Source organism: Agelaius phoeniceus, chromosome 17 (assembly GCF_051311805.1).
Source record: "Agelaius phoeniceus isolate bAgePho1 chromosome 17, bAgePho1.hap1, whole genome shotgun sequence".
NCBI lineage: Eukaryota > Metazoa > Chordata > Aves > Passeriformes > Icteridae > Agelaius > Agelaius phoeniceus.
The window spans coordinates 14,482,042-14,507,918 of NC_135281.1; the positions used below are offsets into that span (position 1 = coordinate 14,482,042).

At 42.7% G+C, this 25,877-nt stretch overlaps 1 protein-coding gene across 2 annotated transcripts in view; it reads right to left on the reverse strand.

Moving 5' to 3' along the window:
* The window catches only part of TSHZ2 (teashirt zinc finger homeobox 2), a 213,203-nt gene that overhangs the window by 78,591 nt on the left and 108,735 nt on the right, over positions 1-25,877 (reverse strand). Inside the window, exon 2 of one of the 2 annotated variants that reach the window (XM_077187272.1) lies at positions 3,067-6,018. In XM_077187272.1, the coding sequence (XP_077043387.1) occupies positions 3,067-6,018 (2,952 nt within the window). Of the gene's footprint in view, positions 1-2,939; positions 6,019-25,877 lie in introns of both variants that reach the window. The other variant, XM_077187271.1, reaches the window with a different exon arrangement.

The window sequence follows — 25,877 nt, forward strand, 5'->3', positions numbered from 1 at the left end:
AAGATGACTATAAAAGAGATATATATATCTTTTTACATTTAAGAAGAATTTATAGCAAATTTCTTATAAACAGCCTCACAGAGGTCTTAAAAATAAATCTATACCCATAACACATTTTTCTACAGTACTAACCCAGATTATTCATTTATATTTTTAATGATAGCTAACATTTGACAATATAACCTCTACTAGTAAATGCCATTGAAATATAAAGTACTTTATGTATCTCTATACTTCAAGTATTCTTTCCACTGTTTTATTTCCATTTATTTCAATCTATAGTCTCTGTTTTTATGCCTATTTCACTGCAATATTGCCTGCAAGAAGGAAACATAAATGCATGTATGTGTTTTAAGGATCTCAGCTTTATATTTCTCCTTTCTAAATACTTTGCTCTCCTCTGTTATTATTCAAATGTATACTGGATCTTAAAAATAACATGGTAAGAGTAAGTAAACTCTGAAAATCCCTGTTATTTGATTTAGTCTCCTTGCAGATTTCTGAGGAATCCATATGAATAAACTCAGGCCTCCCCACTCCCAACCTCGTCAGAACTTCAGGGAGGCTTTCGGCTCCGAAACTGTAATAAAATCTTTACAATGCCATCCCAAATACCCCATCATTTCAGACAATTTGTGCTATCATGCATACCAACTGAAATTATAGCTCCAGATAACAGTGCTATCACTCTGTCATTGCAATTTAAATATATTTTTTCAAAGGTAAGATACAACCTGCATCTTGATATAAATTAGAAATGGATGAGTATTACGAGGACAGCAATTTCTTGGCATCCAGAGGCAGGAAGGACAGTCCCTTATTTATGTAGTTACACATCACCTGAATAATATGTCTCCGTGAGGGTTATTACAATGCAGAAACCACTTTTTTTTTTTCCCCTTGGAGATTTTTTTTCCTCCCCTTTTGTATTTGTTCTTCCAATCCTCAGCAACAGTAACGTGTTTACAAAGGTGGGTGTTTGGTTTGCCTCTGAGTAATAACACGGTGCTTTCAAGACCAAATCTGAAACATTTGTCACACGTTAAGCCATGAATGTGCCAAAATAACTGTTGTATTAATATATCTGGCAGATAGCTTTTGTTTGATAGTCCCCAAATTATTGGTTTGCTCTGATATCTCTTGTGTGAAAACTATGAATGGCAGAGTCTTAATAATCATTAAGTGGTGGGGAAGGAAACAAAGTATGGGATGTTTATCCCTACCCAGTCTCTCGGGGGTGTTGATTTGGAGTGGCCAGGTAAACAAGCAACACTCTAATGTTGGGGTAAAGTGCCCAAATAGATACTTTAGGGTATTAGCCCTATTTAGAAAACAAACTCCTTAGGAGCGAGAGGGAATTTTGCTGGCTAAAATATGCAGGAAGCATAAATCTCCTCCAATGCAGACAGCACGTACAGAATGTATGCAAAACTTAAATCTTACTGCACTTGAACACTGACATTATACTCCATGGCAATAGCTTACAGTACCAGCCCAAAGTAACCCCTTGATCAGTGGTTTAAATTATTCAAAAGTAGCATTTTTAATGGAGCTTAAGTGACACAGAGCCCTCGTGCTGGCTTTGGCAGCAGAAAGTGTTTCCTAAAACATGAATATTTGCAGCAAACAAATGGGAAATCTTCCCCCAAATGGGGACTGAGCCCCATCCTCTCAATCAGCTAGAGGATGGCCACAAAGCCAGGTGGCATCAGTGACAACCCACAGCACATCTTTAATTTTCACCATCTGACAGATTCATTTTCTGAATGTTATTCAAGTAATGAACACCTTGGAGAAAACCTGGATCTGCACATGGTTGTTCTGTGAACACCAGCAGAGCCTGAGTCTGCTGGAAGAATTGCTGGGAACAACTAAACAGAGCCCTCCTGGAAAAAAAAAGCTGGTTAGAACAAAAAACTTCTATTTGGACTTTTAGTTGATGTTCTGCATATTTATTTCAATCAAGAATATTCAAGTTTGTGAATCAAGTAAAATTAAAAATGCAAAAATGGTGTGGCATCTGAATATTACATTACATGTTATAAACATTGGTTGTGGCAACTGGTGTATCTTGCAGCAAAAAAAATAGCAACACTAACGCAGCAGTATCCTACTAACAGGTCTTGGAAATATTAAGCTTGTAAAAAATCTCAATTAAGCAGTAACTCCCCCAGGTTATACGAGAACTTGCACTGAAGTCAGTGATGTTTATGGATTGACTTCCACCAACACGAAGCAAAATATAATCAAACATCTTAAAGATTAAAAAAGGAATGATGGAGAGAGAGGTTAAAATGATGTGACAAAAAAGGCCACTCACAGTAGCAAGTGTTTAAGTAAGTGTAAAATATTAAAATATTTTACAAAACTGAACATCCAAATATCAACAGAAGAATAACTGAACTTCTAGATAGGAACTTTTCAGAGTTATATGTAGATTCTTGAGGCTGTATTTGAGATTATGAGAAACTCAGAATAATTGAGATTTTGCTAATTTGACTTTTGAATTTTCTTTTTTTTCCCCCATCCAAATCAGATTTATTGGTGTGCTAGCACTGAGTGAGGTAATGACCTTTTGAGTTTCAGTGCTCTTTATCTGCTTTTTTCCATTCTCACTGCAAAGAGCAGCACTTAGTTCTTGCATTCCACACCGAAGTGCAGTGGATGTGAAATGATTTATTCTTAGGGACAAAAGAGAAATGGGCAAACAGCTATTTTGCAAATAACGAGCAGCAACATTTCTCTCTAGGGCAGTGTGGGTTTGCATTGACCAAGCTCTCTTCCTGAAAACGTTATAAAATGGATGTGTACATGCGGGGGAGGAGCGGCGCAGCATACACCATACATTTTATACTGTTTTCCTACTTTGACCAAAGCGCGGAGCCTGACGGAGCCTCCTGGAAATGCTGAAATGAAAACTCGCTATAGAGCATGCATACCTTAAGAGTTATTCTTCATCCACTTCTGCTACAAATTGTGAATGGTGTTCTGGTGACTTGCTGTGTGTTTTGCTTAGATGAAGTTTTACTGCATGTTTGCTCGCAAATGTCCGACAGCACAACTTACATTTGAACTTAGAGTCTGTGTCCTCTTCTCCAGCTATTGTTTCAGGAGATCTTTGAACTGAAACTCTGGAGATTTCTTGCTCTACCTTGGTTTGCTGCTCCACAGCCAGCCTGTTCATGTCTTTCATTTGGAAACCTAGGTGGGATTCTAAGTGGCTAATGTAAGTAGAGGGGGTTCGGAACTGAGATGCACAGTCACTGCAATAAAAGACTGGATGTCCTTTGTCCATGTTTTTCAAAAACTTTGTTCCTCCGGTTTTCCTAAGTTGATACTTGACATTTGCCAACCAGTGGCTGATGGTGGTCATCGACAGTCCAGTGAATTTGGAAATCTGCATGCGCTCTTGTGGGCCTAGATCTGATAATAAATATTTACCTTCAGATGTCTGGAAGAGACTGGAAGCAAACTGAGCTTGCAAAATGAGCAGATGCTGAGGGTTCCAGTTTGACTGCCTCCCCTTCCTTTTATGCAGAGTGGAGACTTCCGTGGAGACATCCTCGAAGCGTCGGACATCTATTTCCAACTTCATGGACGGGATCCTTGAGGATGCAGCAGGTTTTGGTGTGGTAGCTTTGGGAAGAACTTTGACCATGTCGGCGATGTCAGACAGAGCGTGCTTTTGAGGTGGAGAAGTACAAGATTGTGCTTGAGCTGACTCAGCTTTCTTGCCTTTGGATTTGGTCAGGTCAATAGGCTGATCATTGTTTTCAAACAAATAGTGCCTGGATACGCTTGCAGGCTTTGGTGGGGTTGGAGCGGGAGATAAAACTGGCTTCTCCATCATGTTTAGATTGGGTTTGTGGAACATGGAAATTGTGCTAGAGCTGGGGCTGCAGTTGGATTGAGGCTGTAAGGGCTCAGTGGCTTTGCCCAGGTGATTGTTCAGGACGGACTGCAGTGCACTCAGGGGGTTGACACAGGGCAGCTCCGAGGAATGGTTGGCAGCAGCACAACCATTACTGAGAGAAGCTGCTGGTGGCTCCTTGAGGACTGGCTTTTCTTTTCCACTGTCCTCTTTAATTTTGTCTTCTTCTTTCAAGGGACATGGTTCTGTCTTTTTTGGCTCCACAGAGGCTTCAGCTTTGAGGAGAGGTTCCCTCTCACTCTGGCTGAGTGAGGCTGGCTCAGCCTGGACACTCTCCTTAGCATAGTCCTTATGTACCTCCTCCTTGTCCTCAGCCTCCTTCTTCACTTGAGTGCACTGGCTCACGTTTGCTGAGATAGGGACCAGAGGCATCACCTTCCACTTGGGTGCTATGGGCCTCAATTTATTGGTCATGGTTGGCCTGATTTGGAGCACCTGGGATCCCACAGGCAGGGACGGCTTGGCTCCCTCGGAGAGCTGGTAAGCTGCGTGGATGCTGGGATATGCACTCCAGCTGGGAGCTCCGTTCTGAGCTTTATTGATGGCTGTCGTGACAGTGTTCTCCAAGGACTTTAAAATGTCCCCACCGCCCTTTGAACCATCTTCTAAATCTTCTTCTCGGAGGTACTGATATTTCATTGTGGGATCCAGGGGTTTCTGAAGAGTGTCTTCGTACTCCTCAGTTTTCATTGCTTTCTCATCTTTGTTTGCATCATCAGCTTTATCTTTTTTACTTTCTTTTTTAAGTTCAGAAGCAGGACCTATGCATTCTGCAGATGATTTACTGGTTGATTTTGAAACAGGGCTGTCACTGGCTGGTGCTTCAGACAGTGACTGCATTTTTTCCACAGCTAAAGGATCCAGAACAAGTTGCTTTCCTTTCTTTGAAGCTGAACTTGTGACTTTCAAGAAATGGCCAGTGACCATCATATGGGTTGTGAGCTGCTGCAAGGTATCATGGGAGCTTCCACATTCCATACACTTCAAAATCTGGGATTTGCAGGCCTCGAACTGCCAGGTGTAGCTGGCCCCGTTCTGGTACCCGTAGCGATTGTTGGAGGAGAGCTGCAGGTTCGCGTTCTTCTGGGGAGAGAAGGTGTCTGAGAAAGACCCTGTTGTGGAGTCGGGGGAGCAAGGCCTGTTCACATCAAACACACGTTTCTTGGCTGGAGTGACCATTTTTGAAGAAATGGTTGGTACCGGCTCCTTCAAAGGCACTTTTTGGTAATGTTTTGTTTTTATCATATGAACACTCAGATCTTGAAGGGAATCAAAAGAGTCACCACAGAACATACACTTCAGAACTTTTTGTGCATCTTCCTTGTCCATGTCCTGGAAGGCCCTTTTCCGGGGCTTGGAGTAGCTGGTAGGTCTGTGCTTGTCCTTTTTGTGGTTGTCATCCTGGTAGTGGCCTGTCTCGTTCATGTGGACCGTGAGCTCTACCAGGGTGTCGTAGGCAGCGCTGCACTGCCGGCAGCGGAACCGGCTGGCGCCCGTGAACACAGTCCCGCACATTTTGCTGCTCTGCCTGTAGAGCTGCACTGAGCTGAACAGGTTGGGCTTGGAGACAGGCCTGGAAGGTAAATTCTGCTGCAAGCTTTTGGACAATGCGTCTTGGTGCCAATCGAAATCAGCTTTGTTCCCTCCGTTCCTGTTGTCGCAACTCCTCTTTTCAGAGTTGGACAACTTGAAACCCAGCCCCAAGCCTGTCCAGTAAGAGTCCGACAGGATGTTGGCATAGACTGCTGTCATTTTATCCATGCAATCGTGTGCTTCGCTCTGGGCTTTGGGGTGGGCGCTGCTTTTGGGGTCCTGGGGCTCCCTGGAGCAGATGTTTTTGATATCTGCCACATGGTCACTACTGTCACTCAGCAGCGATTCGTTCTCTGCGTCCTGGTTGGATATGTGACTGACAGGGGAATTCTGGAAACTAAAGTTCCCTTTCTGCTCAGGACCCACTTCGTGCTCCTCATCCGTGCCAGTGTCATTGCTGCTCTGCAGCTGAGCAGTGGAGTTGTTGTCATCGTCATCTTCTTCCTCCTCCTTTATATCTTCCTCTTCCTTTATATCTTCCTCTTGGACATAACCTGAAATGTAATGTCAATATATGAAATAACCTGTTAAAGGAGAATGTTTCAGTTCCACTTTTCTGCTTTCACTATGCATTTTCTTTACTGGATTTTGTTTTAATCTGTAACTATATTTTCTGTTACTTCTGGAAGTGAAAAAAAGCCAAATGATGTCTCTTTTTTGTGAAGGTTGCTGCATTTTGTTGGCAGATGATCATAATTCTTTATAACTGCCAGAGATCCCGAGTTAATAATTTTCCTGTCATGGGAGTATAATTCTAACTGTCCTGTAATGGGACAGTTGGAAAATTCATATGTAAGAATTTAAAGTTTATACTAAAAGCTTCAATTCTATGAAATTGTTTTTAGCCTCAGTGAGAGAAGGGGTTGAATTTGCAAGGAAGAGAAGAAAAATAAGTGCCATAATCTTACTGGTTCAGAGCATTATCTAGGTACAGTAACCTTTTGCCACTTGATCACCTAAAAATGCACTTTAGGATGTACACAAATAATTTATATGTCAAAATACAACATCTGAAAGTGTTAATAGGCATAAGTGAAACCCTTTTGTTTATAAAAGTAATGTACTGCGTACCACAAAAGCAAATTGTGTTCAGTTAAATTTTCCTTTGGAAGGTACATACAGTAATTTATTCCTCATAAGATCCTTTGTCCTTCTCTAGGAAAAGCAGAAGTACCAGACAGCTGCACATCCCTCACAATATGGATAAAATTTGCTGCTTAATTAGGCATTGACATGTTTACTATAACCTTTACAGAAGAGTAACTTGTGCTGAGGAATTCTCTCTTTTTTGGTGTCTGTGTAAGAGACTGACACAATCTCATGTAAGTGGGAGAAGCAACCAGTTCCAGCATCTCCAGAGGGTCTACAGGGAAGGCAGAGAGGGATTCTCCATCAGGAACTGTAGTGACAGACAAGGAGGAATGGCTTAAACTGACAGAGAGGAGGTTGAGATTAGATATAGGGAAGAAATTCTGCCCTGTGAGGGTGGGGATGCCCTGGCACAGGTGCCCAGAGAAGCTGTGGCTGCCCCTGGATCTCTGGAAGTGTCCAAGGCCAGGCTGGATGGGGCTTGGAGCAGGCTGGGAGAGCGGAAAGTGTCACCCATGGCAGGGTGGATTCTGTGACTCTGTGCAGAAAGCACCATCAAAATTTCACAAAACCATCAGTCACATCTGTTTTAATGGTTTAGGGGTTTGGGCAGCTTTAAAAACACATTTCAGTGTCCTCCCTGTAAAAGCATTTCTGTTTATGTAAATGATTTAAATTGCTGTGGGCATTTTAAGGACAGTGGAGACCAGTTCTGCAAGACAACCTCGGGTACAAGAGATGCTCGTGTTCTTCCAACAGAGCTTTTTAGTAAGATTTCATTGGACATGAAGGGATGTAGCTGGTTAACAGAAATAACATTAATTTAAATGGACTTTGCATTATTTATTTTAGAAGTAAAGAGTGTCTTATATCTGTACACCCACATGCTTTAAATGCAGAGTCTGTAATAAGTAGCATAAATTTTGCACGTCACACTGATGTCCATGTAATAAATTGTTGAGTGACCTGTTCTCTTCCCACCAGTTCTCCCCCAGGCTTATTCTGACATTCCAAACCTCTGAGATCCTCATGTGTAACTGTGTTACAGGGAAGAAATAATATGAGAGAAATCCAAACTCGGTAACTGGATGAATGCTTCCTCCCTTTCCTAGATGAGAAATTTTCCCACCCAAATTAAGCAGGCCCAGGCAGATGTAAGATGGGAAAAGTGCAGTCCTGAAGAAGTGGGAGTCTGAAATGTCACTGTCATTAAGAATTGACAGAACTCAGGAGCTTCAAAGCATTGAATGGAAGCAATTTTTTGGCTTCCTAAATGGAAATGCTGTTCTGTTTAGTGCTGATTGACCTCAAGATGGTGTATGTAAAAATCATGACATCAGTAGGGATAATATTATTATATGGATAATAATCACAAATATAATTCCAAATTATTTGGTTTGTTAATTCCTCTCTGTATCTGTGACTGGATTCATGGCAACCTCAGAAACCTCCTTCTCTAGGATGAGATCTGCAATAAACAGCTGGTTCTTTATTCTTCAAAAAGGACATTTTCTTGGCTATTTCTGGAATATTTCCACAGAGGAGCTAAAATAAACCAGGTCTAGTTAATACACCTGCAGAACTGGGTTTAAACCCTCCCTTGGAGCTGGGACCCTTCCCTGCAGACAGCACCAAGCCAGGCTCCCAGAGAGTGAACCCAGCACTGACACCCACGACTACCCTGGGAGTGGCACCACCTTATCCATCCCTCCTGACCTGAGCTGAGGAGTGTCAATACAGCTTTTTGTCAAAAGTGTTCATTCTCACTGTTAACTTTTCCACCAGTGGATACTATTTTTACTCAGATTTGCTCTTTTTCCATGTAGAGAAACATTTATTAAAATACATATACATATATATACATGTTTCTTTCCAAGACTGGAAAATTTATTTTCTGCCAAGAGAAGGGACAGTGAATCATTGTCCAGAACAACTCTGCTAATCCATGTAAAACCCATGGCACCACCTGCACTTCTTCAGCCATACACATTCCAGTTTTCCTTGAAACAACATCATCAGGAAAGCAATCTCACAGTGCTAGAAGGTGATCTTGTTTCCTCCTTGTCTGGCTTCAGCTCAAACATCTTTTTGAGTTTGGCAGAAGCTGTTTCTTTCTCTGAAAGGTTCCAAGCAGATAATGGATAATGACCACTTCTCATTCCTCCTTCTCCAAGATGTCGAACTGCATTAAGCACCCACAGACAAAGCTTAACCTGGCTCTTTGTAGGAGTTCAGAGCTACAGTTTCATGCCATCTGAAAATCAACTGAAGAGAGAAATTGGCAGCTGGGGGAAAAATAGTTCCCTACTCCATTGCATAACTCTTTATCAAAGACATTTTGGAATTTAACAATGTTAAAACCAATAGAACACTTTAGAAAAGCAATGGAATTCTATAGAAAGAACTCTCAAAATATGAAATTTGCCATAAAGGAGTGAATGATAGAATTTCAGAGTTTTTAAGGCTATGTTCAAAATTTCTGTACGACAGAAATAACTTCCTGTTAAGTTCTCCAAGGTGGAAAGAAAATATGGGGAAAGGTTCCTGAATGTGGCACAGACAGCACCTGGCTCTGAATGATGGATGGAAGGGACAAAGGGACATCTCTGTCACCTGGCCTGAAAGTCCTGGTTTTGAGTTTTAGTTCCAAAGCGGAGAGGAAGGTTTTGGACATCCTCAGAAAAGGCTGGAGATGCTCAGTTGCCTCTTTGCTGGGATGCCAGCTCATTCATTTGGATAATGGGGCAGTTTTTGCAGCTTTTGTTGCTGTTACTATTTACCATCACACCCACTCTCATTTTGCAGTGCCTCAGCGTGGATCACCACCATGGTGATGAATTTTGTGCCCAAAACAACTTGGCACCTCAAAGGAGGGATTTTTCCCAATATTCCTTCGAGGGTATTTTTCCTAGAAATTTGTTTTTCAAGTATTACAGCAGCTGATACCAAGGCATGAATCCTGCCTCTTGCAGAGTAGGAGAAGGAACACCCACCACCATCCACTGCAGGAGGACAGGAGCAGCTTCTGCAGGAGCAAGGAAAAGAGTGGCTTCCACTCTGACTGAATTCTAGCACACAAAGGCAATTCCATGAAGCCATAGCTATTATTTATATACAATGTTGAAATGAAGCAATTTGGGGCTTTCGTTTTGTTGTTCTTTAATTAGAGTTGTATTATAAAGTTTTCTATTAAATATCCAATTTCCTACTGGTTAAGAAGGCAAAATACCCCCGAGTTTCAGTGGGCTCTTAGCAGCAAAACCAGAACAGATTATGTCCTTTACACTTCATCCTGCACAGTTATGAGCCAAATGATCAGTGGCTGGAGGGAACTGCTTGTGAGTGACCCATAAACTCAAAAACAGTAATAAAGCAGGAAAAAAACCTAACACAAGCAAAAAGAGAGGGGAGCTGATGTGAGCTGCTGAGCTGAGTGCAGAGGAGGGAAGGAATTATTGTGGAGGTTTTTCTTGAATATTTTTCCTTAAGGATAACATTGTTTGCATAGGCATTATTGAATAAAAAGCAGCAAGGCATCCTTTCAGTCAGTTTGAATCCATTCCATGCCAGGTCCTGGCTGCTGCAGAGAAGGATTCCACCATGGCTGGAGCCAGGAGCTCCAGTGCCTCACACGAGGGCTCTGATGTCATCATTTGCCTCTTGTTAAAAATATTTTCTACAAACTCCTGGAACTGACAATGCCATTTTTATAACCAGCTGATGGTGTTTGGTGATCCCCAGATTGTATTTCCAACTAAGATGCTCCTAAAGAATGTTGTGACTGCAAAGAGCTCAACCTCCCCCTTGCCCCAGCTGCTCTCCCTCACACCACTTCTGTCCTGACCTCAGCAGGTGAGGTTTGGGGCAGGTGTCACACAGCCACACAGCCCAGGTGAGGTTTGTCACACAGCCACACAGCCCAGGTGAGGTCTGGGACTGGTGTCACACAGCCCAGGTGAGGTTTGTCACACAGCCACACAGCCCAGGTGAGCTTTGGGCAGGTGTCACACAGCCACACAGCCCAGGTGAGGTTTGGGACAGGTGTCACACAGCCACACAGCCCAGGTAAGGTTTGTCCCACAGCCACACAGCCCAGGTGAGGTCTGGGGCAGGTGTCACACAGCCCAGGTGAGGTTTGTCACACAGCCACACAGCCCCAACACTGTGAGCTCCACTCAGCTCCTGGGGCTCTCTCCAAGATGCAGCATGGCCTGAAAACTTCAAGGCATACAGTAGCAGCAAATATGCTTTCCTCATTAGTCACTTTAATTGCACCACTGTAAATCACTTTGCTGATGAAAAGAGAAGTCTAAAACTTTTGTCTCCCTTTGCCTTTCTTCTGTTTTCTCTTGTGCTATTTATTGTTGTAGAAAACAGCAGAGTGGCTTTGTAAATTTATAGATTACTTCATTTAAAATCCAACTTTCAAAAATTATGTTTTCCCTCTTTCATTATCCTGGGTTGCCCTAAGTACCAATCTAAATTTCTTTCAATGGCATGAGCTACCAATCAGAATCACAAAAAAATATATATCTATAGAAATTGAAATTGTAATGAGTCTTACCAGTGTATTGCTAACACTTTGGTTCATTTGATATGAACTTTGTTTTTTTAAAGTACCACATGGTAAGGCTTTGAAACTTCAGTTTGTAAAAAAAACTGTAACAGCCTTACAGCCTTTGAAGTCACTACTGATATAACTCTGAACAGATCCATTCAAGTTCAACTAACATCAGACAAATGTTTAGTGTATCAGAGGAAGCCACAAAAGCAAGGATTTCATCAATATTTCACAACAGCCTCAGGGAAACTGTAGATTGCAATGCTGTAGGGCAGCTAATGGAATTACACACAAGGGTTTTGTACATTTAAAATAAGCAGCTACTAAAAAAATTACCCTTCAGTTTGATAGAAACTGTATAAAACTGCAGATGGGAAACAATTAAATAGCTACCAACATTTATCCATGTCAGCCTGATAGGTCATTTAATAACAGGTATTTCTTTCCTCCTTTCTTTTTTTTCCTGGTAGGGCAATAATAAAGATTAACATTTATGAAAAGTAGCATAAAATATAGTGCAGCCAAATGAATAATTAAAGATGCTTCTGAAGAATTTGTTTGCTATTGTATGGCCGTGAAGACTGCTCTCCAGTAATGAAGTACATTTATATTAACTACAATTATAAATAAAAGAAGATGAGGATTATGTTTATGGACACTTGCTTGTTATCCTAAAAAAAATAATAAATCTTTGGCTTGTTTCTATTGAATCCATGGCTTATCTCATGGACAGCACATGCTCCTGGAAAAGAGCTGGGCCTGGCTTGGAGCAGGTGGAGGAGGACACAGGACATGCAATAAACCCTGAGAGATCAAGGACCAACACTTCCCCTGGGGAGAGTCTTGGGCAGAGAAGAGAATTCAGCCCTGAAAGCACAAGGTTTATTCTAAAAACAGCTCCACAGAATCATGTTCCTCTTCATTGCTACACTCAGTGTGCAAAGAGCTTGCAGAGTCAGCCCTTCACACAGCTGGGTTTGGGGTTCAGGTTGGAAATGGCTGTTTCTGTTAATAACTGATCAATAGTGTGATGGAGAGACAAATGATAGGATTTCTGTTGTAAAAAGGCTGATTATTGCTTGGCCAGTCCAACTCAAACCAGACCAGCTTGGCTAAATCCAGCAGAGTGCTCAGGCTCATGGAGAGCTTAAAACCCAGTTCAAGAGAGCTCCTAAATGTCTCTTTTGGAGTAAGAGCAGTAAGTATTACAGAAAATCCAGAGTTTCCTGAGGACTCAGTGTGGTGATCCACTGAGGTTAGAGATGGAGCCAGCAGCACTTCCTCCATGTTTCATTACAGCTCAGAATTCCTGCCCAGCTGAAGATGCTGCATAAAGACAAGCCCCTTGCAATAAAGCATTGCCCAGAACCTTCTATCTGACCTGATTTTAGAAAATATTAATATTACTTTTAATAATATTTAATAAGTTTTAAAAGCATACTACTATAACCTTTGTCTAAAGAGCAGTGGGCCTTTGGATTTTGCTTTTGGATATTCAGTCCTAGTGCAGCTCCAGTAAGATCTGCTTTAAGCCAGACTTGCCAGTAATACTCATAAATCTGTGCTGGTTACTCAGAGCTGGTTAAATGCTGCAGCATCATTTCTCTCTCCACATCTCTTTAGATAAGGTACATAAGTAGAAAGTGGGAGTATAATGAAATCTGTCTTCCTCATTTGCCTGCTTTGTTTTGATCTTGCATTCCAGGCAATAAAAAACTGCAAATAATTTTGAAGTGTGATTTTTCCCTTGCTGGGATCACAGTGTTAAAAGAATACACAGATCATCAAGTGGCTGATTTCCCCTCTTTATTTTCCTTCCAGGAGCATCCTGCTGCATGTGGTGGTCCAAATGACTACTCTGCTTCTTTGGTGACAAATCTGATGGCCAGCAAACATTGACTTTTGACCATTAGGCTTGCCTGCACTTAGAGCCACATCACCATCAGAGCACTAAGGCAGCATGAAGGTCATTACCCCCAACAGCATCTTCCTTCCACCAACTTCCCAGAGATGTAAGCAATAAGCACTTGCAAGAGATTGATATGATACTTTGTGAGTAATTTGGATGAACTATAACACTAACCCAGTAAAGTATTATAATTTTAAATGTGTCCAGAAAATAATTGAAATTCTGGTTTAGCTTCATCATAATGCACAGTGCTGGGTATATTTAACAGCTGACTAGTTTAGCATGAATATTGCTTTACAAATGAGGTCATATTGTTTTTAAGAAACAATATTGCTATCAAACATGTTTAGGAGGAAAAGCAAGAGATTATGAGTACACTTTTAACCTTTCTGTCTCTTTCTATATCTGTTTACTATGGTGATTTAGGTGCTCAGTGTTGTTTGAAGGCAAACATAGAAGGTTCTGGCATTTAAAAGAGATCCAGTAATGAGCAACTGGCAGTCAGATTCTTTCTTATTATTACTCTGTCACAAAATCTCTGTTCTACATCACTCCATCTTTGCAACACCACTCAGAGATGAGAAAGGTCAAAACATCTCCTTCAGCCGTGCAGACACAGCAGCCAAGAGCCAGAACCCAGCCTGGGCTGTGGGGAGAGCAGAGCCACAGGGAACAGAGAGAGTTTCACTGCAGCAAACTTCTCCTCCTGCAGGCACTGCATGGGCAGAGAGGGACCACCACCACCACTGCTGTCCCCCTTTGCAGAAGGAGGGATACCTAAACAAGCCATCCAAACCAGCATTTCACACAAAATATGGACAATTCCATTCACCTCCACGATATTTGGGTATTTCTCTGCCAGGCAAGGGCACACAGAGGGTCTGATCCTGATTTTCCTGTCTTGTTGCAGCCAACAAAGCTGCAGCAACTGGGAGAAGAATCAGCCTGTGATCCTTTGAAATCCCTTTCAAAATGGAAAAGCTTTCAAGGTCCTGCCTGAAATATTCTCTGAGAGGCACAGCCTCAGGTGGCTCTGGGAGCACGAACTTGCAACCAGTTTGGCCTGGAATTAGGGGGAATCAGCTCCTATCACTCTCTTGATTACCAGTGTAAACACACTGCATGTTTATTATTCCCTCTGTTATTTCATCATTTATTGATTTCGTTTATTTATTTGCTCTTTTGTTATTTACTGCCTCCAACAGCAGCACTGCCCTGCCAAAAGCTTCTACCAACGTGGAATAAAATTCTTCCTTCCCCCAAAATCTCCCTGCTTTGATTCACTGCAGCATTTTCCTCTCTCTCTTTCCACCCAATTCTGAGATGCTGCCCCACAGTTTCCTTGCAGATATAAAGACCTTTTAATAGTAAGAATTCCAATAATTTTCAGTAGTAAAATAAGTACTGTTGGCTCTGCTCTGCAAAGAAACTTGTGCAAAACAAATCAATCCATGTCAAAAGGAAAAACGTCCAACTGATATGGAAATAAACACAGTGTCCAAGTATCTATCAAGATTCATAAAATAACGGAAATTTCAAGGCAAGGAAAAAAAAATCACAGAAACCCAAACATTAAGCTGTGTTCTTTTAAATTGGGTCTCCAATGATCCAAGGAAGGGTTGAGAGCCAGGGCCAGTGCACAGATCATTTACAGATCATAATCACCCCAGTCTCAGTCTGCATTCCTGCCCTGTCCTAAGTGATATCTGACATTTATCACTTGGGACAGAGCATGAAAAAAGAGGCAGCAACAACAGGAGGCTGCAGCTGCACTGGCTCAGCTTTTCCTGAATCTCAGCAAGAAAGAACAACTCTGAGTTATGGGCAAAACCCCCAGAAATCAGAGAGGTCATTACTGACAGAAACAACTTCTCCAGCACAGGTACCATGATGTCACCACTGCTGAAGAGAGGGACCTCGAAGGGTACAAAAAAGCCATTTATTATTTCCAGCAGAAGTGGACCTGAGGCCTGCAGGAGGTCACAAAACACTCCAGTGATCAAAACTGCAGACTGAAGTCCTGAAAGAGCTGAAAGGATGGATTAACTATGACCCAGCTCTCTACCACCCGGCTCTATAGCAGAGCAACAAAACTTTATACAAAACTTTATTAATTGCCCCACTTTTTTTTTTTTTTTGAGCCTCTCAGACTTGGAAGGAAACTGAGCAGAGGGCATCTGACCTCTACCAAATTACTCAGAATACTGACTTTGAATGATGAATTGCTGCTGCAGGCAAGTCCAAATATATATTAGAAAAGCCATTAAAAAAGGGCTATTTAAAAATGTTTACAGAATTAAAATACAGTTATTATTGTTGTAGTAATCCCAAGGGTAAGTGCAGAATTTCCAAGTGATTAAATCCACACAAAAAGCTAATTTCTCCATTTTTGTTTTAATTTCTCTCTCCTCCATTTCATCAGCATTCAACAGGGACACCACCCCTGGAGGTCTGCCCTTGGGCAGAGGAGCAAATGGGCCTGGGTGTTTATCGGGGCATCATTTTCTGTCTGTGTGGCATCATTGATTTCCTGGGGAAGGGCCCAAGCCAGGTCAGGATCAACTCTTTGAGCAGCCAATCCATCAGGTGGGAGCAGGTGGCATAAGGAATGGCTGGAAAAGGAGGAAAAGCTGAAATGGATGGAAGTGGGAAAGTAATAAGAAAGTGATCAGTGAAAGTACAAGCAGCAGGAAATAAATCAATCAAAGCAGTGCAGGGCAGAGCTTGCTCTGAGAGGGTTCCCTTCAACGTGAGCAGGGCTTTAACCTCCACAGCAACACAGAAATCTGAGAGGTTTTCCCTCAAAATTCTTCTGGGAACCAGGAGGGTGAGCAGAGCAGGATTTTGGAGAGAATTAGAGAGAAAGCCCAGCCTGCTTTCTGAGAGATGCAGGGAGAGGCTGGGACAAGGAGCATTACAGGGAATTCTGGACATTGCATTTCCATCCATATCCCAGCTGTGTTTATTCTGTGGGAATGTGGCACAGGAGCTGCACTCAGATTTTAAACAGACCCCTGGAGCAATAATTGAAATAAGAAATCGAGAAGGAAGTGCACAGTGTTCTAATAAAAGACTCACACACTAATTGGACTTCCTGAACAGAAACCCACCCAATCATTTTATTGAGGCTTGGATTCAAACCAGGAAAATCCATTTGCTACCAAAAATCTGATTATTCATGACAAAAAATCTCTTGCACCTTATCTAGCACAGGTTTTGTCCTGAGTGCTGATAATGTGAAAGCAAAACTTGTGATTTCTGCTGGTTTTATCAGTGGGAGCTGTGCAAGTGTAGCTCTGCAGAGCTTTTTGACAACACACGAGGATACTCTGGCTGTGGACACCAAGCCCTACTTGATTTGTTAAGTAGAGAAAGTCCCTTAGGATTTTATGGGTAAAGTTGATTTGGAGCTATAAAATTGAAGCATTTATTACAGACCAGAGGCCAACAACACTTCATTACAGACTGTCTAAACACTTTCAGTTTATCCACTGGGTTCAAATCCAAACAATACTTCCCTTTCAAAGCATTTTGGCCTGGTTTTCTTTCTCTTTCTACCAGCAATAACACCTTAAAAAAATGCATTTTTAATGTGTTTGTCAATCTAAAATTTAAATGAAGGCAAAGCCTGCCACAGAACGAGCCAATACCTGCACAAGGTTTGTCTTGAACGACTCCCAGTTCTCCTTGTCTGCATGGGCTAATTGCTGTACCCACCAATGCACAGCTGGAATTTGACCAGTCTGTATCTGAATTTTAGAATTTTGTAATTTTATTTTATTTTATTTTTATTATACTGCTCCTTCCGTGCAGTTGGTTCCCTCACAAAATGGAAATGGGTTGCACAAACAGAGAAAAACATGTTTAAAGGAAGAACTTGCAGAAGACTGAATCTGCTTTTAATCCATTATTTAGGAATTTACCATGTTTTAGTCTCTGCCCTTTCAAACAAGTCTTTAAACACTCACTGGGAGGAAAAGCAGCCAAAAGTGTCAGGGGCAGCTCGATTCCACCAACTCTTGGGGTCTGTGGAGCTGAGGGGAGAAGCCTGACTCTGAAGGCTTTCATTTCTAATAATTTTTCAGATGTTAAGGATATATTAACTTTTCCATGTACAAGAAGCTGAATTTCTTACTGGCTTAACTCTTCTGAAGCAAAAGGATTTAGGGAGAGGAAGAATTGGCTCAATGTTTTGTTTTTCTTGGCTCTCTCTTGTTCCTGGTGCTGTTTTGTTTTTTTTTTTTTTTGTCTGATGAGCACCTGCAGATCACAGAATCAATAAAACATTCAGGTTGGAAAAGACACCCATGGTCATTGAGCCCAACCATTCATTCCAGCAAAGATTTTTGGGGCATTAATTCCAATTTGTGGAAGGCAAAGTGTTGCCCACCACTTTGGAAATGAAACACTGAATTCCCACTTCACCTCCTCCGTTATCATGAATCTTAAAAAAAAAAAGGATAAGATGATTTCCCATATTATTTCCTAATTTGTTCATCCCTATGTGGTTCAGAGACAACCTCTGATATGAAATTCATCTTCTTCCCAACACAACTCAGCCTCCTCCACCAGCATCAACTGCCCCAAGGTGGTTTCACCTCTGTCTCCTCTTCCTTCCTCATTTTTTGCCTTTTCTCCTCGACACTGGTGAAAATGCTGATGTGGGAATGTGACATAAGCGACACTGGAGGAAGCAGACAATTAAAGGTCAAAAATTCAAGTGTTTTTCTGTTCCACCCTGCATAAACCCATTGCTGTCAGGGAGGCAATCATGTCTGCAAATGCACTTTACGGGGCTGAAATCTGCTTCTCAACTTAAACCATGTAACATTTAAATATCAAAAACTTTGTTTTCTAATGAGCGAAGTATTGAGGGGGGAGAAATGAATTATATGCTTGATGTATACTGAAGGCTGGGAAAATTAAGGCCATTTCCCATGGTGAGAATGCAGTGATTTCAGTTTGTGAGAATAAATTAAACCTTTGGGAGAATTTGTCTTCCATTAAATTGAACAGCTAAACAGGCACAGAAGATTTTAATGTCACCACCAGCAAACCCCAAAGGTTACAAAAAGGAAAAGAAACAGTGTTTGCTTGTTTGGAAGTTCTCTGTCTCTCTACCTAAGAAAAGATTCAAACTGTAAATGTATGTTGAGACACAAAGACTCTTAAAGATCATAATTCCATTCCTATACCATATGCTATTAATGTCTGTCAACACTGTTTAGCCAGCAACTGCTGACAGAACCATATTTGCTATCTAAATACATCATAAATAAATCAGTAATGAACTGCTTTAGTAAACCTTCTGCACTGATTGGAAATACAGATCGAGTAAACAAACTCTGGGGATAACATTTTGCAGCTCCAAGTACATACAAGTGTTTAATGTCAGTGACAAAGTCACTCACACCTCTCTCTCTGCAAGGCACCAGGCGGGGAAAGAAAATCCTAAGGATGGCAAAAGTGTTTAATCAATTGTAGCAAATGTACCTGTCAGCATTCATCATATTACCCCTCCTAGGTTGGTTTTTTTTACCTGATGCAAATCTCAGCAAAGGGACTTTCAGCCGGGAACAAAACCAAAGCCAGGCTCAGTGCTGGTCCCTGGGCGAAGGAGAGGCCACCACACCTGGCTGAGCTCCCTGGGCTCTGCCAGGCACACCCAGCCAGCACAGCCTCTGCCCACTCCTTGCCAAGCAAAAGAGCACATTTGTCATAAATATCAGCCTTTTCCAGGACAAGACCCAGGAGCCAGGAATGCATCTCCAAGAGGATTCCTGATCCTCTGCAGGTTAACTGGGAGTTTTGCACTGCAGAGGTTCTGCTGCTATTGAAGGGAAAAATGCACATTTGTTCTAGATTTGGGCTTTGTGATCTGAAATACACTGAAATTGAAAACTTCAAGTACTTTGTGAAGTAACAAGATAAAAAATGGGAGGAAACATTCCCCTGTTTGTTCAAGCAAAACCTATCAAATGTCACCTGGACATAAAGGAACCGTTCAGTGAAGAGGGGCTGGAACTGGGATTTATCTCATGAGGTGGAATACTGAGAGACAGGAATTAGTAGTAATGTTGTCTGTTAGATGTAAAAAAAATCCACCAGCACCATAAAATTGTAACTCAATAAATATTTCCAGTCTTCCCAACTCTTTTTTGACACAGGTTTTTTGAAAGTTACTTTCTGACAGCTTTCTGGTAATTAGACACCACAGCTTTATATCAGAAGAACAGTCTTAATTAAGACTGCAGAGAGATACTAAAATTATAATTTCCTCTATGCTATATTTTAGCAGCAGAAATTCTTGGAGATCCCTGTGGGATGAGACTTTAGTCCAGAATAAAACAAGTGCTAATTTATCATGATGCTTGCAATGGATGATACTTTAAAAACCAGAATTGATGTCCTGGATGGAGGATGCACGTTTCTCTTGACGCCATCAGACAACTGAATTACCCTTTGTTTCCCCCCAAGTTCACAGCCTGGTGCTGTGTAAGATGCAGAAAGGTCCCTGTTTACAAATTCAGGGCTGCCAAGGCTCAGAAGCAGTGGCAGGTGTTATCCTTTATAGCAGGAATGGGCTCGAGCAGCTCCTGTGCCCTTCCAGAGGGATGGAATGGGATCCATCCTGCCCTCCCTGCCTGCCTGGAGCTGGGTGAGCAGTGCCCTGGGAAGGGGAAGGAGCCTGGGCTAAAAGGAGACGGCTCTGTGAGGGAAGAAGGGTAGAATCTTATCTTCCAATAAATCAGGATATAAATTTAAATTATGAGCACCTTAAGAAGACGGAGGTTCATGCAAAAGAATACAGTGTAAGACAAGGTTCCCTCTGGTGTCATTTGTTTTCATGACAAGCTGCAGAGATTGCTGCAATAGAAGAAGTCCCAAGCTCCTAAATACCATCTCAAGTAGAGTTCATGTAAAAAAGAAGAGAAGCGGCACCGTCTGGATGATAAACATTCATATTTTACAACCTTTCAGTTTATTTACTGATATATCTTTTTCTAACTATATTTGTTGTTTGTATCAGCTTGCCTAGGCAAAACAGAGCCATACATAATTCAGGGCTAAAATTGCCATCAAGTCACCGCAGAATCGAAACAAATAGACCCCAAACGTATGGTTTTCATTAATAACCCTCCATTACCAAGTTCCGACACTTGGAGCCCAAAAATAAATAAATAAGACGGCAAGATAAAGAAGAAAGACACCTCATTATTTAATGCCAGTCTCCCTGGCTGGGAGCAGGTGGAGGCATTGTCTGCAAGTTGTGACCTGGGAGCCGCGGCCGGGGCTGGCAGGGGACAGCACGGAGGAGCCGTCAGCACTCGGCCAAAGCTGTCACCAGCCCTCAAGCCTGCAGACAAGGCTAAGTGTGGAGGCTCCCATGCCACTTACACATTTCATTTTTTGCTGTCTTCCTGTCCAAAAAAAAAAAAAGGAAGAAGAGGGGAAAAAAAGGGGAGGGGTGGAGTGGGGAAAAGGAGAGAGAAGAAAAAGAACTGTTAATTTCCAGCTGAAAATAGCAGCTGCTAATGGGCTTTTGCACTCCTTTAGCTGCTGCAAGGTCATGGTCAGAAGTAGCCTGTGATTGATTCTAAAGAGAAGCTCGGCTCATGTCTGTAATGGACATTAAAAAATCTGAAAGGAGCTCAAAAGGGAAAACAAAAATGTGACACATTTTATGGAGCCCTGGAGTCCTCCAGGTTCTCAGGGTGAACTTGGAGGGTGGAGTCATGGCCCGTTTTTTTAATTGTCCCTCATAATAATTATTGCATTACAAGGAACAATTAATGGTGTAGATTAGTCTAACTTCATCAATTTTATGGCCATTTTATTGCTCTTTCTTGCAGCTGTGAGAGGCAGAGCCCGCCTCCTCCATCCCCGTGTGTAAAGGGTTAAATGAGATGAGTGACAGCCTTTCTGCATGATTTACAACTTGGAGCCCTGTAGTGAAACCAGCGCTTGATGGATGATCCTGAAAGACGGAGACTAACCATAAATCATGTCTTTGAATCATTGACAAAGATAAAGGAGAGAAAGAAAAAGCACTGGCATTGACATTCATTCTCCCAATAATGTACATTGACTAGTTACAATACAGAGCCTTAATTAAAAAAGCGAACTCCAAGTAGGCACCTCAGCGCAGCAGAGCCTCGTGCAAAGCACAAGCACAAGTTCCAGCCGCATCCAGGAGAGCTCACCTCGCTGGGAAAGGCTGGGATGTGCTCTCGGGAAACAAACCCCACTGAACACGTTCCTAACCTCCTCGGTATTTAGCACCCAGCTTTCCCTTTTTGTGCCGGTTCTTAATTTCAGCTCATTGTCAGAGCCCCCCGCCCCGGCAAGGTGAGAGCTGAGCTGTTTCAGGCGCTGCCGTGTGATGCAGAGATGCCAATCTCCGCAGCAAAACAAAGGAAGGGCTATTATTATCCCTGCCGCACGAGAAATACAGGGATTGTTCCCGCAGATCCGGTGATGGGTTCAGAAAAAGGGGAATGTGTTTGTATATCGGGAGAGCTCCGTGACACAAAGGTGCTGGAGCTCAGAGGGAAGCACATCCATCCAAGGGTTCCAAATTTCTGGTGGGGATGAGAAGAAAGCTCAAAATCGCTGAGGAAGAGATCATTGCTCAAGGTGCCACTTGTGCCCACTCACAGGAGGAATTCCCGACCTGCCCATCTGCAAACATCAGCAGCACCTGAATGATTTCCTTCCCAAAAGCACAGCCATCACCTTTCCCTTCCAGAGCTGGCACACGGCAATACATTTAATATTGCACAAGAAGTGAGAGAAACCTCAAAAAAGCAGATTCCAGGAGACTACAGAGATGTATAGAAATGAAATACCAAAGGAAAGAACCTATGGAGAGAAGGGAAAGGCCTAGAGATGCTCATTCCCCACTGTGCTTAATCTTTTCAAAAGTCACAGATCTAAAAAGTTCATGTGCTCACGTGACAGAAAACACCAGGGAATGAACTCCCAACTTTTCCAAGTCTTGTGCCTTTCTGAAATCTTTCCGATTTGTCAAGCATTTAATCCTCATGGTTTCAAGAAAATATTGGGATTTCACACATGGCAAAACTCAATTATAAAAACAAAACAAAAGAGGACAAGCAGCACTAAGCAGGTTTTTGTTGGTTAAGGAAAGCAGCTTCTACCAGAGGGAACAACTTGAACAGCTGAGGAGGCACAACAGGGCCTATTTTAGAGGGCACAACAATCATAATAAATTCCCTTTATTTATTTGCACAAAATATTTCCCACTCTTCCCTCTGCCTGGCCTTAGCGCTCCTTTTCCTCTACTCCTTTCCCAGTCCTTCAGGTGATTATGAATATTTTCAAGTGCACGTATCTGTACAGAAAATCTCAAGACGTCACAAACATGAGCACCCCTGTGCTGCCAGCAAAGCCAAAGAAGTACATTGTAAAAATTATTTGATGATATCCAGCTCCTTATTTACAATTTGCAAGTTTCCTTCAGCACAGTATTTGTAATTCAAAACCTTTTCAGCAAATGATTCTTAATGCTAACAGCATTTTGATGCAGGTTCACTTGGACCAGGTACACAGGAGGTTTTTTTTCTGCTGGATTGCATGAAATAGAGCTTGGTTTCAAATTTCTAAAGCAAATGCGTTGTCATGTTGGATTGATTGGATCTGCCATTTGTTTTCCTTAAGTATTTGCTGAAGTTTATTTTTCCAATAAACATTTCTATTACAAACAATTTCCTCAGATATTTACCAGCAGTTAGAGGGGAGAAAACACAGTCCCTTACTTGAACTTGTTTATAAATTCAAAAGGATATGCATTGCCTCCTTCCCTTCCACTTCTGTACCCTGTCCCAGCCTTAGTTTTTGGTTCAAATTCTTCCTCTGTGTTACAAAAAGATGCCAGGAGTTCCTGAGAAAGCTCTGTTAGCAGAATATATTGCTAGAGTGAACAAAGCCAGCATGAAGCTGTGCCAAGGGAGGGTTGGGTTGGGTATCAGGGAAAGTCTTCCCCCAGAGGGTGTTGGGCACTGCCCAGGGAATGGGCACAGCCCCAGGGCTGCCAGAGCTCCAGGAGGGCTTGGACAGCGCTGACAGGGATGCTCAGGGTGGGGCTGTTGGGGGGTCTGGGCAAGGCCAGGAGCTGGACTTTGCTGATATTCCATGATTCTAAACTTGGAAAAATTACCCTGTATCTTTTCTTTCAAGGAAGAGAAAGAAGTAAGGCAGAAAAGAATTGAAATTCAAATTTTTGTTTGGAAACAGAAGAGTACCTGAAAGTAACAGCTTTAGAAGCACAGGGAGAAGAGGTGATGGCAACTGAACTCAGATGTATCCAGGTCCAGCCTCTGCTAGATTTTCTGGTCACAGTTCCCATGGCACAGCACCAACGTCCCACCTTTTAATGCCACTGATTCCCACGAGGGCTGAACACAATGGCAGTACTTCCAGTCCCTAAAAAAAGTCACATTTGGGCCAGAGCACAGAGCCTGATTTCAGTGTGCTCCTTTAATCAGTGGCCTGATTTCCTAAGCAGCTGGCTGGCTGAAGGAGCACACCTATCCTAATTATATCATTTTGCTAAATCTTGAGGTGATGAAGAAGACAGACATTGAGCTGTCACAGGAAATGACCCTGAAACCAAGCGAGATGTTCCACTAAGAGGCAAATACACCTTTGTTGCAAAGTGCTGGAGAGGATGCAGAAGATGCTACTCAGAGTGTGAGTGTGTGTGTGTGTGCTGCACCCCTGAGACTGTGGGAATTAACTCAGGATCAGCTTGGAGAGGATTTGGGATGCAGCTGAGTCACTCCTGATTCCCAGGAATGCAGATGAGGGGCCAAGCTGGGATGGGAAAGACAAGAGCTCCCCTGGTGCCAGGCTGAGGGTGAAAGGCTGGTTCAGAGGTGCCAGGGAAATGCCTCCTGAGGTTACAGCAGTGCAGTTACAGGCCTGGACAGGACCCAGGGTGTGTGAGGAGAGTGCTGGCACTGGGAGAGGCACAGCTCCAGCCCTGCATCCTCCAGATGTGCTCTAGGAGGGCAGTTTGCAGTTTGCTGTGCCCCAGATGTGCTCAAGAAGGGCAGTTTGCAGTTTGCTGTGCCCCAGATGTGCCCAGGGAGAGCAGTTTGCAGTTTGCTGTGCCCCAGATATGCCCAGGGACGACAGGCTGCAGTTTGCTGTGCCCCAGATGTGCCCAGGGAGGGCATTTTGCAGTTTGCTGTGCCCCAGATGTGCCCAGGGAGGGCAGTTTGCAGTTTGCTGTGCCCCAGATGTGCCCAGGGAGGGCAGTTTGCAGTTTGCTGTGCCCTGTCCCCATCTTTGAGCAGATCTGTGCTGGGAGCTGCCATGGACCCACCCAGGCTGATGCCAGGGGTTCTGTGCTGTTCCCTGTCCCCAAAGCACAGAGCAGCCCTGGGCTCTAGGGAGACTGGGCAGGCTTAGAGGCTACACAGGAGGGCTGGGGTGAGGGAAGAGTTAATACAATAGGTTTTGGCATTTGACAGAGAATACTTATGTTTAACCATTCATAACTAAATCACATCAATTTAAGTGGATTCCATGTATTTCTGACTCTCACATTAATCTCTATGCAGAGAGAGTGTCTAAATATTTGTCTCTTTCAGTTCCGATATTGTAATTCTCTACCAAAACCAAGGGGAATCCCTTGCTTGGCTTTTTTTTCTTCTACCTCCTCTCCTTTTTCTTACCTTCTTCCCTTTATTTTCTGGAAGAAGAAAGTGGTGAAAGGCTTTGGATGATCATTTAAGGAAACAGGGATTTAATAAACCCCGTGTTTGGGTACATCACAGCTTTTATGTTGGCGCTGAACTCCACATACATTAAATCCACATCATCTATCAATCTTACAGTTGTGTGTCACTTATGAAAATCTACTGAGTATTGTTTTCATCTCGCCTTACAACAAGCAGCAAAGCCTCATGAATACTGAAGAGCATTGTAAATACTGAACATCTTTTATTTTTAAAGGTCTAGACAGTTTGGAATGGCGAGATTTCTTTGTTGAAAATTGCTGCTTAAAGCAATAATTCCCCGTTTCCCCGTGCCCTGGTTCTGCTGTCCTGTGTGCAAACAAGCAGAAGTGCTCTGGGTGTCATCAGAACACTTCCAGTGCTGCTGCTGCTGCTGCAGCCCCACCACGCCGGGGCTCAGCCTCTGCCAGCCATTAATCCAGCCCCAGCTTGGTTCTAGTGTGATATTATTATTCAAATTCCATCCCACTAGGAAGCAACCAGCTCTGAGATGTATCTATTCATTTCCACTGCTTTATTGAAATCTGACAACCTGCTTTTTCTACATTTTTGAATATTGCAACTTTATGACCACACACTGCCATCACCCTGCTCTTATTTGCCTCAATAGCCCTCAGTAGTGGATCTGCCATGGGCTGAATTTAATAGAACAATATTTTACTGTTAGACAGCACCTTTCATTTTGAAGAATAAAGCCTCATTGAAATTCAGTCATCTTTGGGGCCCAGAGAGGAGCAGATTTCTGAGCAGGGATGTTTTGGCCAGGGACACATCCAGTCTGTTGGTGTGAAGAGCGCAGAGTGACCTTTAAAGCACACGCAGCCCAACAGGAGGTGTGAGGTGTTACACAAAACACCACGACTGATGATTCTCTCTCCTGCTGGGCTAGAAAAGGAGACCCAGGACTCCTGAGGTGATGTTGTGCTGACTACGAGCACAGCCCATTTGGTGGAACACTCAGAAATTTCCTCTGGCAATGCTTTTCCAGGCACAATCAAAGAGAGGCTCCAGAGTTGACTAAACCTTCCC